The sequence below is a fragment of the Zootoca vivipara genome, chromosome 2, assembly GCF_963506605.1.
Source record: "Zootoca vivipara chromosome 2, rZooViv1.1, whole genome shotgun sequence".
Taxonomy (NCBI): Eukaryota; Metazoa; Chordata; class Lepidosauria; order Squamata; family Lacertidae; genus Zootoca; species Zootoca vivipara.
Window position 1 is genome coordinate 51,522,246 of NC_083277.1, and position 24,418 is coordinate 51,546,663.

Genomic DNA, 24,418 nt, shown 5'->3' on the forward strand with positions numbered 1-24,418 from the left:
CTCGCTCTCCGATTCACTCATGATAAACAAAAAAAGGGGCCAAGAAGGTCACAAGGACCTTTGCCAGAACTCAACCTCATAAAAACATAACAAAATGTTTCTGCTTCAACACAGAGGTGGCCCATTTGCGGCCCAGATGTTGCTGGACAACAACTCCTATCATCCCTGACCACCAGCCATGTTGGCTGGGGCTAATGGGAGTTGGAGTCCTGAAACATCTGCAAGGCCTGAAGTCCCATGCCCCTAGGCTAGAGCAACCCAGGCCTCCTGCCGGCTTGCCAAATCTCCTCAACCATTCTTGTCCTTATAAAGCCATCCCCTGTAGTTTCAGGTCAGCAAAAAAGGGGGGGTGGGGAAGAGAGAAATTAGGAATGTGGGTGTCACTGTGGGTGTCACTCAGGCTGTGGAGACAGCCCCGGAAACGTCCACTTCCCTCTAGGATGCAAAACATGCCCTCAACTAGCAGCCATTTCCTGTCCTTTCATTTACTGCTGCTTATGCCACCTTAGCAAGTTTTTGCTTTTATGGAAAGTCGATTTAACCATCTGAGAGCTTTCAGTCTGCTGCTTAAAAACTGACTGAAAAAGTGAGTAAATATTGCAGTTCAATCAAAGATAAATTCTAATTTGACCTCCTAGGAATGATGCATCCAACTACCGGTACACACACACAACTTTGTGGTTCAGTTATCTTTGCGAAACACTGTGTGATGCACTTCTACAGTTTCCTGTTCTGACAAGTTTGCCACAACCCTTGGTCCCACAATGAAGCAGCAAGGCAAACCATCAATGGCTAGCACATGATATGGTGGACCCATGTTTCTGAAATGGAAATACGTATAGAGTTGATGGAGAAACAAAAGGAGCAATTATTAATGAACTAAATGGAAATTCTAATTTGGAGCACATCCAATCTAACCAGTTTTGTTTGTTTGTTAGAGGTGGCTGGAGAACCTCCAATGAATAGCCATAAAACTCAGCATCTTTTGGACTAGTTTAATGCTCTGTTTCTAGATTTTCTTGCACTCAAGTTCCTTCTTAAAGACCTATAAAACTGTCCACCATTAGTTTGGATAGATAGAAGTATTACCAGTCATGGTGGCTCTGCCTATCTTCCTGCCTTTCTCTTTTATTCTTTAAACACAAACACAAACACACACACACACACACACACACACACACACACACAGGTATGCAAAGGTGCACATGTCCATTTAACATTATGAGAATAAACATAGATGCACTGCAGATACATTACAAATCAGGAACTGCCCACTCAAGCAAGAAATGACATCACGATGGAGAAGCAAATTGCACACTGGGAAATACGATGCATTATGGATCACCTACAATTACACCACTTTGGAATATTGGTGGCCTACCACATGACTAATATGGGACCCAGGTGGCGCTGTGGTTAAACCACTGAGCCTAGGGCTTGCTGACCAGAAGGTCGGCGGTTCGAATCCCTGTGGCGGGGTGAGCTCCCGTTGCTTGGTCCCAGCTCCTGCCAACCTAGCAGTTCGAAAGCATGTCAAAATGCAAGTAGATAAATAGGAACCGCTACAGCGGGAAGGTAAACGGTGTGTCGGTCACGACTGGACCTAATGGTCAGGGGTCCCTTTACCTTTACCTTTACCACATGACTAAAGGTTCCCAGGGAGCCACAGTCAATTGTTGCTTCCCAGTGCATGCCCACAATGCTTTTCTGTTTGTCTTGTGATGGCCTATGCCTGTTTGAAACATTTGTTTATTTCCTGCCTTTTCTTCATCACAGAGCCCAAGACAGCATACATATGGTTCCCAAGCAGCTTCCCATCCAGGCACAGGCCAGACCCAGGCCTGCTTGACCACAGCAAGTGGTGACCTCAAGTGCCTTCAGACCACATGCGTACAAGCAATGAAACAACAAACCAGGCCTTCAAATATGTGCCTGATCTTGGCCTGTCAATCATCAGTCAATCTGAAGATGAGAGGTCAGGGAATACACTTTCAGGATTCTTCACACAAGCCCTGAATTGTCTCTCTAATTCTCTGCAAACAATAGGAAAACAACAATATGTCACAAACAAACAATGCAACAGCTTGAACAGCAGCAGGTCAGGCAGCCAACACATGTGGCCTTTTTTAAAAAAACAACAACAACCTGTTTGGTCATATTACAACAGGGACCATGCCAGAATGCTGCTCACCTCCTGCAATCTGCACACGCCCCTTCACACAAATTCCCCTTCCACTAAGTTCCAACCTTTCGACAACGTATTATTTCATCGAAAGCAGGCAGTCACCACTTTCCAGAGGAATCATTGCTGCTCAAAGTGAGAACTTATGGACTCAATCACATGACATTGGGAATGAACCTGCAAACTGCCTCATACCAAGTCAGACCACCAATTAATCCAGCCTAGCACTTTGCCTACTCCAACGGGAGAAGCCCTTCGAAGTCTCAGGCAGCCAGTCTTTCCCATTAACTTCTGCATGTCAAGCATATCCCTCTCCAAAAGAAATCAAAGACTGGAGTCAGAGCTGCATACATTGTGCACATATGGGCAAGCACAGAAAGATTTCCTGCCTGGAGGTTATCCTGACACACCACAGGCAACGAGGCAAGTGGCTAATTTCAAGCCTGAGCTAAGGCTAGCTCACCTGGAGTCACAGCTACATATTTCATTCCCTTCTAATATACAACCTTCTTTTCTAATAAGTAGCCCTGTTATTACAGAAAAGAAAAAGAGGGGTAAAAGAGGGAGGTGATCAGCAAAAGGAGGCCTTGGGTTTGAATCTGTTCTTCACTGAGGCACCTTTTTTGCATTATTTATTGAATAAAGATGCAAGTTGCATCACCAGCAAGTTCTAAGATCTAAGTCAGGAAACTGGCAAGTAACCTTGCAGAAACCGCAAGCAGACAGAGGTACCGTGTTTCTCATATTATAAGACACATCTTATATTTATTTTTTCCTCAAAAAAACACACTATGGCTTATTTTCAAGGGATGTCTTATTTTTTTCCTCCTCCTCCTGCCGGCATTGCTGCTGCGCCTATCACTATGTCTTATTTTCAGGGTATGGCTTATATTCCTTGAATGCTTAAAAATCCTGCTAGGGCTTATTTTATGGGTATGTCTTAAAATATGAGAAACAGGGTACAGTATAGTTATGAAACACTTAGGCAACATTATTACCCATTTTTGTACAGTGGTACCTTGGTTTACGACGACGATCCGTTCTGGGGAGCCGGTTGCTCCCCGAGTTTGTCACTCGCCGAAGGCATGCTTCTGCACATGCATGAAGCGCCGATAGAGCGCTTCTGCACACACACACGCTGCGCAGATCACTTCTGCGCATCCACACACGCGGAACCCGGATGTAAATACTTCCAGGTCCACGGCTATAGCTCTCCGAGTTCGTTGTAAACAGAGGCGGTTGCCAACCGAGGTTCCCCTGTACTTTACGTCATCTCATCTCAAGGAGGATACAGTGGTACCTCGGGTTACGAACTTAATTCGTTCCGCAGGTCCGTTCTTAACCCAAAACCGTTCTTAACCTGAGGCATGCTTTCGCTAATGGGGCGTCCTGCTGCTGCTGTGCTGCTGGCGCACGATTTCCATTCTCATCCTGGGGCGAAGTTCGCAACCCGAGGTACTACTTCCGGATTGGCGGAGTTTGCAACCCAAAGTGTTTGCAATGCGAAGCGTTTGTAACCCGAGGTACCACTGTATTGCAAATCTGGAAAAGGTTCAGGAGAGGTTTCTCTCCCTCTTGTACAATACCAGAACCCAGCGCCATCCAATGAAATTGAATGTTGGAATATTTAGGAGGGACAAAAAGACGCACTTCTTCACACAGTGGAATTTGCTTTGACCAGATATAGTGATGGTCACTGACTTGGATGGCTTTAAAAGAGTACAGTATGAGACAAATTTATAGAGGATGGTTACTACCCACGATACACTCAAGGCCTGTTTGCAGACTTCCCATAGGCCTAGGTGGCCTGATTCAGTAGGCCTCTTTCTTCTTATGCTCTTATGTACCACCAGTCAACAGAAGGCTGCTCTATTTCTTAAACCTGAATTAAGCTGCTCATTGCTCTTCTGTTCTGCAAAATGAAGAATGACAGACTGAGCCAAAAAGAGCTCTTACTTCCTGTATAGACTTTGGGGTGTGGAGAGCTGGTGTTCTCAGTTAACCATATTAAAATGGAAAAACGAAACAGGGCAGAAGGCACTGCACTGTAAAGCCAGATTTGCTAAACACTTGATTGCTGACAGATTCAGTGTGCAAAGTAGGAAGTGGCTGTGAATCAGGGTGAAGAGCCTGTCAAGTTATTATTTGTTAGGCATGTACAAAAGGCATGAACATAGCTTGTTCAAAAAGCATAAGAACAATAGCTCATTTCAGGGGGAGGGGGTTCTGCAGAGATCTGAGTGTCTCTAACACTTCTGGTCACACTTAGGTTTCAGATTTAACAGCCACTACCCACATTGGTGATTTTCTTGCCGTATGGCTTGCCGCTTTCACAATCCGGCTTTCACTTTATCTCCTGCCATTTAACTTGACACCCTGGTAGTGGCATCACCACCCCCACCCCAACTCCCACTGCTCCTACTCCACACTTCATAGGGTTTTTGTAAAGATTCAAAAGACTGGAGGACAGAAAGTGAGATTTAAGTTCTAAGCTCCACTGGAACCAATACAAGCTTTTGTGACTCACTTCACCCTGCAAATACCCAGGAACGTATTTCTCAAGTTTGGAACCACAGCCCTTCCAATCTACAAGCTGCAGGCAGACTTCGTTACTGTGCTGGAAGCTAAAGCTACACTGGGCACACCCTGACCTTGTGGTTCAAAGGGAAGTTAAGAGATTAATTCTTAAAAGCACCGAGATTAGAAATAACAAACATCATTTAGGGCTGTGGCAATAGGAAAGACCTGATCATCTAGACATAAAACTGCTGTAAAGAAGAATGCTTCTTTTATAACTACCAAGCTACGTGGCTCTGGTGTGTCTGTTCTATGTGCCTCAGGAAGGATGCAAGAGCAAGTCTTAGGCTCACATGCTGCCTGCCTACCAATACCGTTCATATAAAAGATGGCTTGAGGAGAGGCGGATATTTCTGTCATTCATGTCATCTCTGTACCCTAGTATGAAATAGAAGGGACCCCTCTGTTCCCTACTCAACACAAATAAAAAAACCTCCCATCCCTCTCTTTACTCAGCCATCTAGCAAACAAAATACAAACTAAATAGCAGATTAGTTAATAAAGCTTGTCAATAACTGGTCACAGCCCAATCTATATGGTATCACACACACACTCTAAATGCTTTATTGAAATTAAAAGGAAACAAAAAACAAAAGAAATGGTAATATTTGTTACATCTTATCACAATAAGTTCTTCTTGCATTTCTAATGACTTCCCATCACCCCATCATGCATCTACCACTTAATCTATCTACGCAATGTTTGTTTTCATTTTCTTTTGTTAATTTTCATCAGTAGCCTAATATATTCTTTTATAATTATCCATCATGCCACAGAAGTCGTTCGAGGCCTGCCACTGATGTCATATTATTACAATAGTCCTTAAGATATTTTTTTTGTACATGTCCCATTTTCTAATAAATGTTTGATCTGTGTCACACACAGCAGATGGAAGAGTCATCGGGAGGGCAAAACTTCATCAAAATCTATAATAAGCTCCATGCTTACTCACCCCATGAGAGCCCTACGTTGTGTTGGAAATCCTAAGTAATAATCTACCAGGGTCACATGAGCAAAGAACATCAACCCTAAATGCTAGCATGACAACAACCTGAGAAGTGTGACAAAATAAAGGAGAGCAGACAGCTTTCAAGTGGGTCCTTAAAATGTAAGCTTATATTCCCAACATGCCTAAGACGTCAATCAGGACCACTGCCAGACGGCAGTAGGTCCTCGGTAAAGTTTGCCTGGTGTCCCTCACTGAGACGAATCTTCCTCTTTGTGGCAACAGCGCCATCAATTCTCCTCTCTGCCTGCTTTGTTACTTAAAAAATAAATAAATTATTCGCCAGCACAATAGCAGCAGGAGCGCTGGCCCCTTCTCTGCCACCAGGACTCTGGGAGAAGGCCAAGGGTCTACCGGTCACAACCAGGCAGCCAGCTGCTAAAAAGAGGGTGTTTATAAAGGCAGTGAGCAAGGGGGTTGCAGGTCAGGCCTTTGTGAGTCCTGGCAGGTCTTTGTCAGTGTCCAGTCTGGCTGACTGCTGGCACCAGGCCCAATATCAATTACTGTGATTCACAGGTTCATCCTCTTGTTAGTGCTCTGGGATAGTAATCCAGTAACCCAGCAGTCTAAGGTGAAGAGCACAATGGAATAAGTGGGTTGTATTTTCAAGCACAGGCCCTCAGGGTGTTCTTGGCGAGACTGACTATGAGAACTATCAAAGCACAACATTATTCTTTTCTTCAGGAGGGCAGGTCTTTAAACCAGTTGAAAGTGCAACGGAACGGCAAATGAGATTTCTTGTAAGTGATACGCATTAGGGGGGAAAGCTCCTGTTGCTACATAGGCACTACTTAGGGATCTAAATTGGGTCAGCAAGGAATGAGGTATCTGGGTCATTAATGGAAAGCTCACTCGAAATATCAACCTTATGCAGAGAGAAAACGGGGGGAAATGCAACTTCCGTGTTAGACTTTATTAGGAAAAAATCACACACAAAAACAAAAGGAATTAATTATAAATGCATCTATGCAACTCTACAGTACAGGCATGTTCCGTACACTGTGTGGTTCTAAAGCCAATCACTACTCAAACGATAAAGGAAAGTTGAATTAAAGCAGTAAAAGGGATGGGACACTCTTCCTAGGAGGGAAGATTGAAGAGTCTGAAACCTTTAGGAGAGAACTAACGGGGGAAACCACTATAAAGTCTATAAAATTATAGAGTGAAGAGGGGCACAGTTTGCACTCTCTCCAACTCAGATTGACAGCAGGCAAATTGAAATTGCTTATCCATGTTGCATTCTGCATAGCTACTGTCATGCTCCAACTAGGATTTCAGTCACAAACCCCTAACATGCTATCATAACTGCCTAGAATAGTATTTAAATTAAGCCTCATAATTCAAGTTAACTAATAAAGCTATTTGGCAGGGGTTTGGGAGAGCTGAAAGGAATCACACCTCTGAACCCAAGTGCAGGAGAGGAAGAACACACAGTGGGTTTGGATCATAGCTGCCAAGTTTTCCCTTTTCTCACGAGGAAGCCTATTCAGCATAAGGGAATTTCCCTTAAAAAAAGGGATAACTTGGCAGCTATGGTTTGGATGCTCAATTCCCAGTTTGCTAAGCCATAGTTTAGTGGCTGGGAGAAAAGCAAGGGGGCCACAAGCTCCCTCCCTCCCCCTTCCTCAGTGCTTGCATCCAGGTTTAATTAACAAAACGTTAGCCGTTGCATCCAAAAAATGGAAGGGTGGTTTATCCAACATGGGGGGAAAGGAAGCAGTAGTCCTCACCCTTCGTGTCACAAGCATGATACAAGCATCATCTGATCCAAGCAAATCCTGGATTTGCTTTACCCAACAAATAAAAAAGCAAACCATGTACGTCAGGTGTGGGGAACCTCTGGAGCTCCAGATGTTGCTGAACTACAACGCTCATCATCCCTGGCCGCTAGCCATAATTGCGCTGATGGGAGCCATAGTTCTGCAAACGTGGTAACCTCACAGTTGGATTACTGCAATGCACTGTAGGTGGGGCTACCTGGGTCTTTGATCAGATGCAGAGCATAGCAACTAGGTTGTTTGTGGGAACGATGTAACACTGTGCTTTCATGGTTTGCACTGGCCGCCTATCTGCTACGAGGCCTAGTTCAAGGTATTAACATATAAGGCCCTACATAGCTCTGGACCAGATATGACAGGGGCCAGCTGTCTGCACTTTCTGGAATCAATTGAAGTCATTTATGTTCTGACTGGCTTTCCCAGCTGGATTATGAGGTTTTTACCACAAGCGTCTACTACCGTACTTACTGTTTTTGCCTCGTTTTAACAGTGTTTGCTGCTTTTCTGTTTTCAACTGTTTTTAATTATCTTAGGTGAGATGGTGATTTAGAAGGTGTTTAGCAAATCAGTAGTACCGTGTTTCTCATATTTTAAGTCATCCCTACAAAATAAGCCATGGCAGGATTTTCCTAAGTTGAAGAAATATAAGACATACCCCAAAAATAAGCCGTAGTGGTGGGAGCAGGTCTGGATGGCGCCATGGAAGAGGAAGATGCCTGTCAGCGCCCGCAACCGGCTGCTGCTGCCCCTCCAAAATGTCTAGCAGCATGCACCGCGCCAAGCGCTGACCCGGCGGCGGGACTGGCAAGAGCCGCAGTGCGTGCTGCTCCAAGCCCCGACCCAGCGGCAGGACGCAGCAAGAGCCGCAGCGCGCGCTGCTCCGAGCCCCGACCCGGCGGCGAGACCCGGCAAGAGCCTCAGCGCGCGCCGCGTGGAGCCCCGACCCGGCAGGACCCAGCAGCGTGCCCTGCTGAAGCGCCGACAACGCGCGCAGCAGCAGCCAGTTCCGGGCGCCGAGCCGCGACAGGAAGAGGAGGGACGCAGCGGGACGCAGCAACAACGACAAAAAACACCCGGCCGAGCCTTCATTGGCCGCCGCGGCTGCCACTCGCTGGTCCCTCCTCTTCCTGTCGCGCGCGCTGCAGGTCCCGCCGGTCCCGCCGCTGGGTTGGCGCTTGGCGCTGGCGCTGCTCCAAGCCCCAACCCGGCGGCGGGACGCAGCAAGAGCCTCAGCGCGCGCTGCTCCAAGCCGGGATCAGGCAAGAGCCTCAGCGCGCGCCGCGTGAAGCCCCGACCCGGCAGGACCCAGCAGCGTGCCCTGCTGAAGCGCCGACAACGCGCCCAGCAGCGCAGCAGCAGCCAGTTCCGGGCGCCGGACAGGGGAGGTACCATACTGTAATTTTTAAAAAAAATAATAAGACACCCCCCGAAAAAAAAGATTATAAGACATGACTTATAATATGAAAAACACGGTAGCAATAGCAACAACATCTGAAGGACCAAAGGTTCTTCGCACCTGAAACACGTGAAATGCTCTCCTTTACCATCTTTTCTCTAAATTGCTTCCTTCTTTTTCCTTTCCTTTTTTTTTTCCTAGAAGAGATGTTTCTGAGGTAACTGAAAGGGCACATTTCCCAGCTTAGCACTGTGGTTGGACGAGAGGAGTCTTAAAGCCATACTCTTCATTTTGGAATCATTCAGTCTGCCAAGGGGAATGTTGACTTCTTTAGCCAACCTAAACTTTTACACCCAATGATAGTTTATGCATTTAGAGAATAAATAACTTGCCTCACGAATAGAGGACAGGATAGGCGATGCTAGGATAAAGAGCAGGGTAATTTTACACTAGCACGAGTGTGGGATATTAGCAAGGGCAGGAAGAGAAAAGTCCAAGGAAGAACATTTCCTTGTTTAGTCAAACAGCCTTCTAAGTACCTTACAGTGCAAAACTTTGCGTGTCTTCCCTGAAATAAGGCTCACTGGGTTCAGTGGGTCTTACTTCCTTGCGTGTAAAGAGGTTGCAGCTTCTGTTGGTCTGCAATGACTGCCAAACTATTCCATTGGAATAAGTCTACATAGGACACAGCTGGAATACAAGCTCTACCAAAAAGATGTTCACTGTAAAGCAGGCACGTCCAACAGGTAGATCGTGATCTACCGGTAGATCACTGGATGTCTGTGGTAGATCACTGGTAGATCACTGGCTCCCCTCAAAGAAGCTCAACAACTTTGGCTCCCCTAAAAAATGCTCAACATTTTAGCCCTTCACCCCCCCCCAAAAAAAACCCAGGGCTTTCCCGCTTCAGAAAAGCTCAACAACTCTGACCTGAACCCCTAAAAAACGAGGCTTACCTCCTCCCTTAAAAAAGCTTAACAACTTTGACCTGAACACCCCAAGGGGGGTAGATCACTGCCAATTTTTAACTCTGTGAGTAGATCGCAGTCTCTTCAGAGTTGGCCACCCCTGCTGTAAAGGATATAAACTGTATTCCTTAACTGTCATCTGGCAAAAAAACACAACCCGGCATTGTAAGTGCTGTTCACAGACACTTTTTGAGAGCTGCCTAAGTGTCCCTAAAAAGATCCCCCCCAATCTTCTAACTGTATATCGAGCACATCTGGGGTGGCTGTAGCTCTGTGACAGAACACAAGACTTGCCTGCAAAAGGTTTCATGTTCAATCCCTTGTGTCTCCAGGCAGGGCTGGGAAAAGCTTCTTCAGGAAACCCTGACAAGCCACTGTCAGTTGGTGTTGAGCTGGGTAGCCCAATTGGTTTAAAGGAGCTTCTTACGTTCCTGTGACCTTTACTGTATCTCTGTGGCAAAAAGCTATTGCTGGGCGGAATTCCTGAATGCGAGGAGCCCAGGAGCAAATCTGCTGGGGGATTGGCAGTGCCAAACAACATGGACAGCCGGTGGGGACAGTAGATTTCACACTGAACTTTGTGGGCATCACAGAAGCTCATTACATTTTTTTTTTTTAAAGCGCTGAAAATGAAAGCTTTAAAACCATTTATTTCACAAGTGGTGTCTTCCATAAGAAACTGACATGCTATAAATACATTTGAAATGACCAAAGAGAATGGTGAAATCTGTGGTTGCTTTTAAGGAGATCATTAAACTGCCATTTAAAAAGATGCCCAAAAGATCAACCCTTCCTTCAAGCCAATTCATAGGAAGGTCGTAAAGACTGGGGCTTTCCATTCTAGAGCTGGGGAAAAAATGTGATCCCCGCCCCCCTCAGACCAGCAGCCATTAAAACCTCATTTCATGCAAACCATTCTTTCAGAGCTCCTTCTCTTGTTACTAGTACATCTGCTTTTCTGCTCTGCTAAAGTGCCTTTGAATATTCACAAACACACTCTGAGAGGAAATGTAAATTATTTCCAAAAAATATTCTTTTTCGCAGTGCTGAATTTTAGGGGCCATCCATAATACTCTTAATGCACATCTGGCCATTTTCAAGTTGCTTCCCAAAACCCGGAGATCCCATCATTAGAAGCAGTTGCCTCAAAATGAAAAGGGGGGGGGAGCAGCATCAGCAGCGAGGACAAGAAAAAAGCATCAAAAAGGCTTATGTGGCTTAGGCAATGAGTCAAGAAGCACTGCCATATTGAGCAACAGGAGGCCCGAGGAATGAGAAGAGAGCAGGCGGCAGCAAAGGAGAAAGCTTCAAGTAAAATAAAAATAAAAATCTGGCATAGGCCGGAAAACAAGAAAGTTCCTGCTCTTACAAGTACACTGTAGAAAATGTTCTCGTCAGTTGGGCCAGACTATTTTGCACGAAAAGAATCCTGCTGTCATGGATATAGAACAGGCAACACCAACCTTTGGCCCTCCAGATGTTTGGGACTACAATTCCCATCATCCCTGACCACTGTCCTGTTAGCTAGGGATCATGGGAGTTGTAGGTCAAAACATCTGGAGGGCCGCAGGTTGGGGATGCCTGATATAGAACAAGGGGATTTAGATGCTTCCCCGACATAATGAAATAATAGTGTGGCCGGAATGTGTCTGAACTGTGATGATGCCTCTTCTTTACCTGGATGGAAGGTAGAGAGGTGTGTGTAGGCAGAAACCTCTGGATTGTGTGGCTGGGATATAGCGCAACTACACAAAAGGAAGAGTCACACATGCTGTTCTCCCTGCTTTTGCATCTGGTGCTGCCCCAGGAAGGTTCTCCGTAAAAGAATGCAACCCCTCCCCCTCCCAGGCTGAAAAACCTTCAACAAGAGGAGTACTTTCCTCTTTCCTCACTACTACAGAGTACAGAATCTCTGAAACAAAGTTAATGATCTAAATTTTATTCTCCTCTCTACTCCTCTCCTTGGTGCCCCTGGCACTTACTCTTCACCAAATATAGAAGACAGAAAGACTCAAGAGGGAAATTCCTTTTATGCAGACCTCCCTCAAGTTTTACAGCAACGCATCACTTATATAAATACACCTCAAGTCAGCCATGACTAAGTGTGTGGGTTCCTATGCCGCATCAATCCATGTGTATTCGCTAGTTCTAAATAGCCTGACACTGAATCACCTATGCAGGAAGGAAAGAGAGGGCAGGTTTTTCATATACAGAATAATGTTTGTTAGATAAATAGACAGACAGATACATAGACATATAGATATACACACATACACACACATTCATCCTACTAAGCTTCTTAGGAGGCATAGTCTTTCTAAAGATCATGAAATTGAAGCACCACACAGTTTTTCCGCACAAAGTAAGCAACCAGAAGTTCCATAGTCCTCTTCTGGAAAATTCTAGAAGCAGAAGCAGACTTCAGATTACCTTCCCAAGGCCAGTGACTCAAGTGGGAGCAGGAATGAAATGCTATTAACTTTAGACTAACCACAAGATCTCCATCTTTCCTGAACTGCTGGACAAGCTCAAGTAGATTTGGAGACTACCCAAAGTCAATTAGTTGGCTACATTAGTGATATTTTAAGACCACCACAGTGGTACAAATCTTCATGGGAGCCACCTAACAATTCAGATATTTGGATCATGAGTATTTATTTAGCTGTAGACACAACTACAGGGTGGGTGGCGCTATGGTCAAACCACTGAGCCTCTTGGGCAGGCATCCCCAAACTTCGGCCCTCCAGATGTTTTGGACTATAATTCCCATCATCCCTGACCACTGGTCCTGTTAGCTAGGGATCATGGGAGTTGTAGGCCAAAACATCTGGAGGGCCGCAGTTTGGGGATGCCTGCTCTTGGGCTTGCCGATCAGAAGGTTGGTGGTTCAAATCCCCATGATGGAGTGAGCTCCCGTTGCTCTGTCCCAGCTTCTGCCAACCTAGCAGTTCGAAAGCATGCCAGTGTGAGTTGATAAATAGGTACTGCTGTGGTGGGAAGGTAAACAGCGTTTCTGTGCACTCTGGTTTCTGTCACGATGTTCCGTTGCTCCAGAAGCAGTTAAGTCATGCTGGCCACATGACCTGGAAAGCTGTCTGTGGACAAACGCTGGCTCCCTCGGCCTGAAAGCGAGATGAACGCCACAACCCCATAGTCGCCTTTGACTGGACTTAACCATCTAGGGGTCCTCTACCTCTTACCTTAGACATAACTAAGATTCTTGCCTGGAAAACCCCTGACCAGTCCATATTCATGCACTAATCTCACCATCCCAATTCTCATCAGCTGATGAGAGTCACCAGCACATGAGAGCCATGGAGATAATAAAAGTAAATTGGAAGAAACAGCTGGTGGGCAGCAGCAGGAAAAAGAGAAGAAGAAAATAGTGAGAGCAGAGAAGGGAATGACTTCCCATTGGAATGTAACTGATATCCAATAAACAAGAAACTTGCTGGGAAAAACAAAAGCTATTTCTCACTGAGGGATAAAACTTGTATGTGGACCGTCCCACTTGAAGCTGCAAGTTCATATGAATTAATGCTTCTTCAGCCAAAATATTACCTCCATACAGTACACTAGTAAATCACGGAGAAAGACTGTTGTCTAGCCTTGTCCTTGACATGCTTGCATTTTAGTAAGCCAATCCAAAAACTAGCTTCTACAAGGGAAATATTTGGAGACTGATTCTGAACTATCTTTCCAGGAGAGACAGCACAAAGGATGTGGAGTTTCGTAAGACTTCAGCAGCCCTGACCTGTAGGTCCTCCAACCGTTGTTAGACTCCAACTCCCATCAGCCTCCACTAGCATAGCCAATTATTGGTGTATGCAGATGTGGGGAATGTTATATTAGTCTATCTCATGGGTAGGCAAACTAAGGCCCGGGGGCTGGATCTGGCCCAATCGCTTTCTACATCCAGCCCGCGGACGGTTGTGTTTTTACATGAGTAGAATGTGTCCTTTTATTTAAAATGCATCTCTGGGTTATTTGTGGGGCCTGCCTGGTGTTTTTACATGAGTAGAATGTGTAAAGGTAAAGGGACCCCTGACCATTAGGTCCAGTCGCGGACGACTCTGGGGTTGTGGCGCTCATCTCGCGTTATTGGCCGAGGGAGCCGGCGTACAGCTTTCCAGGTCATGTGGCCAGCATGACAAAGCCGCTTCTGGCGAACCAGAGCAGCGCACGGAAACGCCATTTACCTTCCTGCTGGAACGGTCCCTATTTATCTACTTGCACTTTGACATGCTTTCGGATGCTAGCTTGACAGGAGCAGGGACCAAGCAACGGGAGCTCACCCCGTCGCGGGGATTCGAACCGCCGACCTTCTGATCAGCAAGCCCTAGGCTCAGTGGTTTAACCCACAGCGCCATCCGCGTCCCTTAGGGGTTTGTTATTCTTACTGGGGTGACCATTTTTATTCGGGGTTATTTTATTCGGGGCCATTTACCTTCCTGCTGGAACGGTACCTATTTATCTACTTGCACTTTGACGTGCTTTTGAACTGCTAGGTTGGCAGGAGCAGAGACCGAGCAACAGGCGCTCACTCCGTCGCGGGGATTTGAACTGCCGACCTTCTGATCGGCAAGCCCTAGGCCAGTGATGGCGAACCTGTGACACGCAGAGCCCTCACTGCTGGCACGCGCCCCATCGGCCCATTCGGCTGTTGTTGTTGGGTTTCCCCCCCCCCCATTTGTCTCAGCTAGAGCTTGTCTCCGCTGTTGCTGGTAGCCAGAGATTGGTTTTTAACCCTTTCTGTGCTGTTTTTTCTGGTGCTTTGGCAGAGTATGTTGGTGCTGCGTGTTAGTTCCAACGAAGGTATTATTCGTCATTTATTTCTGTTCTCTTCCTCCCCCCCAAAAAAAGAAGCGCAGCAGCTTTGGGGCATTCCCCCCCCCAAGCAAAGCAACTTTTGTACCCCCCAAAAAAAACTCCAAAAGTTTGGTTAGTAGCTCCCCCAAAAAAGCTCTGGGCACTTTGTGATAAATAAGGGGTTTTTGGTTTGGTTAAATAATTAGTTTTTGGTTTATTAAATACAGTTATATATTACAATTATACATTTTTGTTATTTAAACTATAAATATCACGAAATTATGGGGTTTTTTTCTCGAAGTGACACACCACCCAAGTTATGCTCGGTTTTTTGGCGAATTTTGACACACCAAGCTCAAAAGCTTGCCCATCACTGCCCTAGGCTCTGTGGTTTAACCCACAGCGCCACCCGCGTCCTAGTAGAATGTGTACTTTTATTTAAAATGCATCTCTGGGGCACAGGAATTTGTTCTTTTTTTCCTTCAAAATATAGTCTGGCCCCCCACAAGGTCTGAGGGACAGTGGACCGGCCCCCTGCTGAAATTTTTTGCTGAGTGCTATTATTATCTTATAATAATCCTAGTGCTTCTTTCTCATTTTCTAAGGTTCCTTTCACACTGCAGTACCTGTTGCATTATAGAATTGTAGCTTTGGGCCAATATACTGGCCTGTCGTGCTAAATTTCATTCACACCAGTGAGCGTGGTGTGACACAAGGAGAATGATTGGACAACATTACTATTCACCCATCCTTTCCACTCAGGCATGCTTCTATTCCCTCATGAAAAGAGCAGGAAGGAACCGTATGCTGGTATACTGCCCCAAATTTCATCACTTCACTCCTGCAATGTTCTGAGTTACTGCAAACAGATTTTTTTTCTGAAAGCAGTTAACATGGAAAAGAGTGCTAAACTTCCCTAACATTCCCTTAGATTTCCAGAAGTGACTTCTATTTTATATCTGTGTCATATCTGTGGTCAAATACAATGTGGAATTTAACAGGGAAACACTGAGGGAACAGAATAAACTGCCATGTGGATGCAGCCTATCAGGGATGACGGTTGATGTAGTCGAGCATCATCTGTAGGGTCAGAGGTTCCCCAACTATGGGTTAAAGAAGAAGGAGTTTCACAGGAGAAGCCTACACACTAGATAGGGATAATAATAATAATAATAATAATAATAATAATAATAATAATAAATCTATTAAACATTAAAAGCCTCCCTAAACAGGGCTGCCTTCAGATGTCTTCTAAAAATCTGGTAACTGTTTTTCTCTTTGACATCTGATGGGAGGGCGTTCCACAGAGCGGGCGCCACCACCGAGAAGGCCCTCTGCCTGGTTCCCTGCAACGTGGCTTCTCGCAGCGAGGGAACCGCCAGAAGGCCCTCGGTACTGGACCTCCCTGTCCGGGCAGAACGATGGAGGTGGAGACGCTCCTTCAGGTATACTGGACCGAGGCCATTTAGGGCTTTAAAGGTCAGCACCAACACTTTGAATTGTGCTTGGAAACGTACTGGGAGCCAATGTAGATCTTTCAAGACCGGGGTTATGTGGTCTCAGCGGCCACTCCCAGTCACCAGTCTAACTGCCGCATTCTGGATTAATTGTAGTTTCCGGGTCACCTTCAAAGGTAGCCCCACGTAGAGCGCATTGCAGTAATCCAAGTGGGAGATAACTAGAGCATGCAACGCTCTGGTAAGACAGTCCGAGGGCAGGTAGGGTCTCAGCCTGCGTACCATATGGAGCTGGTAGACAGCTGCCCTGGACACAGAATTGACCTGCGCCTCCATGGGCAGCTGTGAGTCCAAAATGACTCCCAGGCTGCGCACCTGGTCCTTCAGGGGCACAATAAAAAAAATTCCTTCAGTAGCACCTTAAAGACCAACTAAGTTTTTATTTTGGTATGAGCTTTCGTGTGCATGCACACTTCTTCAGATACCAGGGGCACAGTTACCCCATTCAGGACCAGGGAGTCCTCCACACCTGCCCGCCTCCTGTCCCCCACAAACAGTACTTCTGTCTTGTCAGGAGTCAACCTCAATCTGTTAGCCGCCATCCATCCTCCAACTGCCTCCAGGCACTCACACAGGACCTTCACCGCCTGTAAATGGTTCAGTTATCTTTTGAATTTCAAAATGCAATAAAGAAGATGAAGATGGGGAAATCACCAGGACCAGATGGACTTTCAGCAAAATATTATAAAGTATTGAATGAACAACTGGCACCTGTCTTGGGGGAATTAATGAATAGCATACTTAAAGGAGGGAAGATCCCAGATACCTGGAAAGAAGCGTACATAACATTGATACCGAAGCCAGGTTCAGATGGTATGGAAGTAAGGAATTATAGACCAATTTCGTTATTGAATAATGACTATAAGCTCTTTGCAGATATAATGGCTACAAGATTGAAAGAGATATTGAAAAGTTGGATTCATAAAGATCAAGCAGGCTTTCTACCTGGTCGGCAACTAAAGGATAATGTAAGACACATTATAGATGTGATAGAATATTTAGAGACCAGAATAGATAAACCTGCGGCGTTAATGTTTATAGATGCAGAGAAAGCTTTTGATAATATATCTTGGCAGTTTATGAAGATGAACCTGGAGCAGATGAAAATAGAGGGATCTTTCCTGAAAGGAATAGAAGCGATATATTCGGAACAAAGAGCTAAGTTGATAATAAACAATGTTTTAACAGATTATTTTGAGATTACGAAAGGGACAAGACAAGGATGCCCGTTATCACCGTTATTGTTCATTATGGTCTTGGAAGTGTTATTAAATAGTATTAGAGAATTTGAAAAAATAAAAGGAATAAAAATAGGTGCAAGAGAATTCAAGCTAAAAGCATTTGCGGACGATTTGGTATTGACTTTAGAAAACCCCAAAGAAAGCGTTGCAGAAGTATTAGAAGTAATAGAGGAATTTGGACGCTTGGCTGGCTTTAAATTAAATAAACAAAAAACGAAGATGATAATAAAAAATTTAGAGAAAGAGGAAAAAGAAGATCTACAACAAAGATACGGTATTGCAATTGCAAAAAAAGTAAAATATTTAGGAATATGGATGACAGCAAAGAATATAAATTTATATAATGATAATTATGAACCAACGTGGAAAGAAATAAAGAAAGATTTAGAAATATGGAACAGGCTGAAGTTGTCGTTCCTAGGCAGAATTGCAGCAATAAAGATGAATGTGCTTCCTAAAATGTTATTCTTATTTCAAACGATACCTATTATAAAGGGGACAGGGCAATTCAAAGAGTGGCAAAAAGAACTGCAAAGATTTGTCTGGCAGGGGAAAAAACCAAGAATAAAATATAAAATTTTGATCGACAAGAAAGAAAGGGGTGGATTTTCCTTGCCGGACTTGAAAATGTATTTTGAAGCGTCCTGTCTATGCTGGATAAAAGATTGGATAACATTGGAAAACACAGACTTGTTAGATTTAGAAGGATTCAACAACAGAGCCGGTTGGCATGCATATTTGTGGTACGACAAGAAAAAAGCACATAAAGGATTTACGAACCACGTGATAAGAAGATCATTATTTGAAGTTTGGGAAAGAAATAAAATGCTGTTAGAAACCAAGACCCCATGGTGGATTTCACCAATGGATGTATTTATTGTGAAAAAGGTGAACATGGAAGGAGAGAGGTTAACATATGAAAAAATTCTAAGAAAATCAGAACAAGGATGGAAATTGAAAACATATGAAGAAATCAAAGATTCCCTAACTAGTTGGCTGCAATACCATCAAATAAATGATATATTTGTTAAAGACAAAAAGATTGGCTTTGAGGACAAGAAGTCCAAATTTCACATAGAATTGCTAGAAGGCAAAACAAAATTATTGTCTAGAATGTATGATTTGTTGTTAGATTGGGATACAAAAGACGAATTGACAAAAGAGGCCATGATTAAATGGGCAAAAGATTTTGGGCATAATATAGACTATGATTGTTGGTTGAAGCTGTGGAATCAATCGATGAAATTCACTGCATGTACCGCACTGAAAGAGAATATGTGGAAAATGATATATAGATGGTATTTAACTCCAGTAAAATTATCTAAAATGTATAGAATGAATGACAGATTGTGCTGGAAATGTAAGGAGAGGGATGGAGACTTTTATCATATGTGGTGGAAGTGCGATAAAGTTAAAGAATTTTGGGATATGATATATAATGAACTGAAGAAAATCCTTAAATATACTTTTCCAAAAAAACCCGAATTATTTCTGTTAGGAATTATAGGTCAAGAAATCAAAAGAGAGGACAATGTATTATTTTTATATGCAACAACAGCGGCCAGGACTTTACTAGCCCAAAAATGGAAGACACATGACCTACCGACGATTGGAGAGTGGCAGACAAAAATGATGGACTATGCAGAATTAGCGAGACTCACTAGCGGGATCCGGAACCAGGGGGAAGCAAGGTTCCTAAAAGACTGGAGTAAATATGTGGACTATATGGAAAAAAACTGTAGAAGTTTAAAAACTCTTGCAGGGTTGAAGTAAATCCTGTGAACTGAATGTGAAGGGAAAAATTTAAGAAACTGCGAGATAAGCTTTGATTAGAAAACCTTATGAGGGGAGGGAGGGAAGTCATAGTAAAAGGTATGTAGAGGTGTTATGTTATAATTTGAATGTTTAAAAATGTAATAATTGGAAAATCTAATAAAATGTTATGAAAAAAAAAATGGTTCAGTTATCTACTGGCTGACAGTCATTCCATAGTAACCATGCAAAACAGCAGGACCTGTAGTCATTACTAGAGAATTAGGCTGGAATCTATTGGAGGAGTCACCTAATGGAAGAACAGGGGGAACAATTTTTGCCCATCTTCCTTTCCCTCTGCAGCCCACCACCTCCCAGACTTCTCCCACCCTGTTCTGGGCGGTCCCTCGACTTTCTTGAGTTGGCTTTCAGGAACAATAGGAGCAGGGGAAGGGGGATCAGTGCAAATTGCTTCCTCTTCTATAAGTGGATCAAAATCCCTTTCACTACCACAAGGGCACCAATTAGATTCCATCCCGTGCTTCTTTTGTTAGACAAGTTTTCAACTGCTACCATATCAGACACTCCAACAGCTAACACTGACCACAACCTTTTATTTACATTGTACGGGAGACAAATTTTGAAAGCACCCAGAAAATGGCCCCAGGAACAGAACAGTCTATACGGCCACCTCACTTTGGCCAGACAGCAAGTATCTTATTCCATCTAATAGGACTCCGGTCTGTTGCTTTACAAAAACATCAGCAAGCACCCTCATGGGAAAAGTTGTTCAAAATACGAAGAGGTTCACAGTATGTCCCAAAGGAAGCTTCACTGGCAACCAAAAAAAAAAACACCCCCAAATAAGGATAAAACCTACTGGTCTTTTAAAATTAAAGTTGTGTGGATTCTTGAGGTAATGCATTCCAGCAGCTTCCACTAGAATCTTCCTCTGGGTAGCTCTATGCCAGCCACCCACCCTGTCCAAATTGACTGGTGGCAGCCAGATTAATGAAGTAAAGAAATATTTATTTATTAATTTTGTATCCTGCTTTTCTACCACTGGTACACAACTGAAAAAGCTGACACCAAAAGACAACAACACAAAATCGTTGTAAAACTTACCATCTTCGATGACGATTTTGATGAGGCGGACCGAACCGTTCCGGGCCTTGGCAAAAAAATCCTTTAATTCTGTTGTGGCTAAAAGAATCAGAAACATATTGATCAGGATCTGAAAAGGGAAACCCAAACTTTATTCCACTCTTCAAAACAAGGTAAAGGAAAAAGAAAAAGGAGAAAGAACTAGTACAGTTTTTTTTCAAAAAGAAAGATAGATTTCAGTTGCTCTGATCGACTGTGTGGTGAAGTATTAACTCTCACAGAAGTTTCAGAGTTAAATACCGGCTGGGAGGGAGTGCATGTGATCGAAAGAACTTGATACTTGGCTTCGGCGAACATAATATCCCAAATTTAGCAGATAGTTTGGCTTGCAAAGGCAGGGTGGGCTCAGGTGACAGTTTATTAAATATACAGTGCATCCTGATGTATACACAGGGCAGAGGGAAAGGAGCCTGCTGGGATTAGGGGTGATGATGGGCAGAAGCAGCACTGTTTTTGCTCTTGCAATGACTCTGTTTTGCTTTAGATGCCCCAACCAGAAGCATGTGACCTCCCCCCCCCACACACACACAACACCAGTGAGCTGCCAAGCAAACAGCCAGCCAGACATTTATAGGAATCGGAACTGGAGCTGCTCTGGCATTCGCCCTCTGCCTGTCCTATGTCGACCCTTGAAGGATAATATGCTATGAACCTGAGAGAAGAGAAGCCAGCAAAGTTCTTGGTGAGGCTGCATATGCTTGCCAAATGAAAAATCTGTTGGGTTGTGTGTTGCCAACAACAGATAATGTCACCTTTATGGACGGCAGGAAGGATTTGAGTTACTTTGGTTGAAGATGATGTCATCTGCCAAACCCTTTCATCCTGCTCACCAAACATGGATACAACAGTTCTAGGTGAGCTGGCTGGCAGGAATTGCATTTTACAGGCCATGCATTTCCCTTTGAAAACAAGTGATAGTAAAAGATAAACTAGCTAAGTAGGAATTAAAGGCTTATTAGTTTCACTGATTAGAACAATTGAAATAATTGAGTAAACAAGGCAGCCCTGGAAAACATCCGATTCTCTGACCTGACAGAGACCAAATTTTCACATAACGCTAAGCCAAACTTAGCATGAAGGCTCCCATGTATGTGATCATGCTCACTTCACTCCTTCCAGGAATTTTTAGCTCAGAGTGGCGCAGCTACTAAGCCAAGGTCTGACTTGTGTGCCCTCCAAGCCAAGGGTAGCACAGGTCTCTCCTCCTTAACCACAAGATTTGGTCATGACTAAGGAGGGACGCGGGCAGGGCCATCTTACGCCTATCTGGCGCCGTGGTGCGGGGATCCCTCGGGCGACCCCCACCCCCACCCTTCCCTCCCTTCTGCCGCCTTGATGGAGTGCAACAGGAGGTCCCCAGCCTGGGAATCTGGCCCCTGTCTCTTCCCTCCAGCCCCAAAGACGGGCTCGTGCACCCGTTTTTGGGGAGCCCTCGCACTGCTCCTCCTCCCGCGGCTCCTCCGCCCCCCGGGCAGATGAGGCGTCTCCGCTTTATGAAAATTGCCGAGCAGGAGGTGGCAACGGCGGTGGCAGTGGCAGAAAGGGAGGCAGGTGCGCTCCCACCTGTGCTCCGCCTCGGCCTCCGCCTGCTCAGCTGAAGCGGCTGCGCGGCACTGCCACCCAGGGAGCCCTGGCTGCCGCGCTGATGGGAGGCTCAGGGCCGGCTTCCCCGCAACAGCGCCCGCAGTCTGAGAAGAGGCAGGCGAGAGTGGCGCTGCCGGCAGGGCTTGAGGGCGGCTCCTCCCACAGGGAGGAGGCTCTGGGCACGGCACGGCATGGCGGAAGGGCCCTTCAGAATGTGGCGCCATGGCGCCTTGCGCCAGTAGCCTCTATGGCTATGACGCCCCTGGACGCGGGTGGTGTTGTGGTCTAAACCACAGAGCCTAGGGCTTGCCGATCAGAAGGTCGGGGGTTTGAATTCCCATGACGGGGTGCTCCCATTGCTCGGTCTTTGCTCCTGCCAACCTAGCAGTTCAAAAGCACATCAAAGTGCAAGTAGATAAATAGGGACTGCTCCGGCGGGAAGGTAAATGGCGTTTCCGTGTGCTGCTCTGGTTCGCTAGAAGCGGCTTAGTCATGCTGGCCACATGACCCGGAAGCTGTTCACCGGCTCCCTCGGCCAATAAAGCGAGATGAGCGCCACAACCCCAGAGTCGGTCATGACTGGACCTAATGGTCAGGGGTCCCTTTACCTTTAAAGAGAAGAGACCTTAAAGCATGAACCCCAGTTTGACATAGCTGCAGTTCTGCACAGAGTTAAAAAAGGAAGAAGCACAGTGGGCGTGAGAACGTTTTTAGGAACCAATGCTGTGCCAGTAAGTTATACTTTGGTTTACCGCTACTTGTGTACTGGACCCATAATGCTGGTTCCCTGCTAACCCTGGTGTACAAATCAGCAGCTGGCTTCAGGAATGCCCCCTCCCTCTAATCCTCTCCAGCATACATTGCCCCTCCCTTCCCTAAACTGTTGTTTAGTGCTACATCTGCACCAAATTTGGCTTAAGCCCACCACATCTGCATCATAATCAGGATTTTAATCAGGTTGGCAAACCCTGGTTAAGAGGGAATCTCATTAGCATGTGCTTTCTTGAAGTTGTGAATATGAAAACCATTGTGTATTTCTGCACCAGGCTCCTGCATTTGTTACCATGATTCACCATCTATGCTTCAAGATCAGCATGGTGGAGCTGAAACCTCCACCATGTGTATGCCATCAAATGCCAACGGTGCCCTTCAGCTCTCTATATTGGACAAACAGGCCAAACCCTACGCCAAAGGATAAATGGACATAAATCTGACATCAGGAACCATAAGACTGAAAAACCAGTAGGAGAACACTTCAATCTCCCAGGACATTCTATACAAGATCTCAAAGCAGCTGTTTTATTACAGAGAAATTTCAGGAACAGACTGGAAAGGGAAGTTGCTGAATTGGAAATCATTACCAAGCTTAAAACCATGGAAGCACCTGGGATGAATAGAGATATCGGATTCTTATCTCATTATGCATGATCAAGCTTTCTTTAGCACCTCAGCCCAGGACTAATTGCAGCCATCAGCAGCCATTAACACCCATCTACAGGTTTACCACTCCCATCAGCCCATCTCCCATTCCCACCCACCCCCACCACCCTCTGTATATATATAGGGTCTGACACTTCTGTTTCTAGTGTATCTGAAGAAGTGTGCATGCACACGAAAGCTCATACCAAAATATAAACTTAGTTGGTCTTTAAGGTGCTACTGAAGGAATTTTTTTATTTTGCTTCGACTCAGACCAACACGGCTACCTACCTGGAGCTGAAACCTGTTGATCCTATTAGATCAGAGCTGGGGAACCTCTGGCCCACAGGAGTCCAATCTGGCCTGCAAGGCCATTTTCTCCAAACCATGCACAGGAGGGCAGGGTTCAATTCTACATTGGCTGTGGCTATCTCACCCTTAAGGTTCCCTACCTCTTAATTAGATTTTTCAGGAGTCAAATGCAACATAGGCAACTTTTTGTGGGACCACTTTGGAGAAGTTGACGCTGATCTTGCAGCCTTCCATGATTATATGGTACTTGGATGTAATTGGCAACTGACGCAAAATCCAAAGAAAACCAAAGTAATGGCAGTTTGCAGACTCTGCCCAGGCAAGTCTTGGGAAATCATGTCTCACTGAGGTTCACTCTGATCTCACCAGTCACAGCCTGTCTTGGCTGAATCTTCCAGTTACAGCAGCAGCTGCGAAAGGAGGCTGCAAACCCTTGCTACGGATTAACTTGTGTGATGTTTAGCCATTACAAGATAGATAAACGTACCGCACATCTGCAGGGCTGATCTAAGAATCTATTTGGGGCTGCAAATGGTGCAGATTGCAGAGGAGTGCCTTTTGATGAGGCACCTCCTGAGGAGTCTATTGCACCAGTGCTCCAGGATCTAAAGGTGGCTCTCAATTGCCTCCTAGATATTAATGCAATACGCTAGTACTCATTTTAACCTATGACACTAACTCAGGGAAAGCCAACATGGTGCCCTCCAACTGCT

The 24,418-nt window shown here is 45.1% G+C and overlaps 1 protein-coding gene across 6 annotated transcripts in view; it reads right to left on the reverse strand.

The window, feature by feature from the left end:
- Positions 1 to 24,418, reverse strand: part of TWF2 (twinfilin actin binding protein 2) — a 61,633-nt gene that overhangs the window by 23,117 nt on the left and 14,098 nt on the right. For all 6 annotated transcript variants that reach the window (XM_035106115.2, XM_035106113.2, XM_035106111.2 and 3 more), the window contains exon 2: positions 20,352 to 20,429. In XM_035106115.2, coding sequence (XP_034962006.1) covers positions 20,352 to 20,429 — 78 coding nt within the window. The remainder of the gene's footprint in view (positions 1 to 20,351; positions 20,430 to 24,418) is intronic.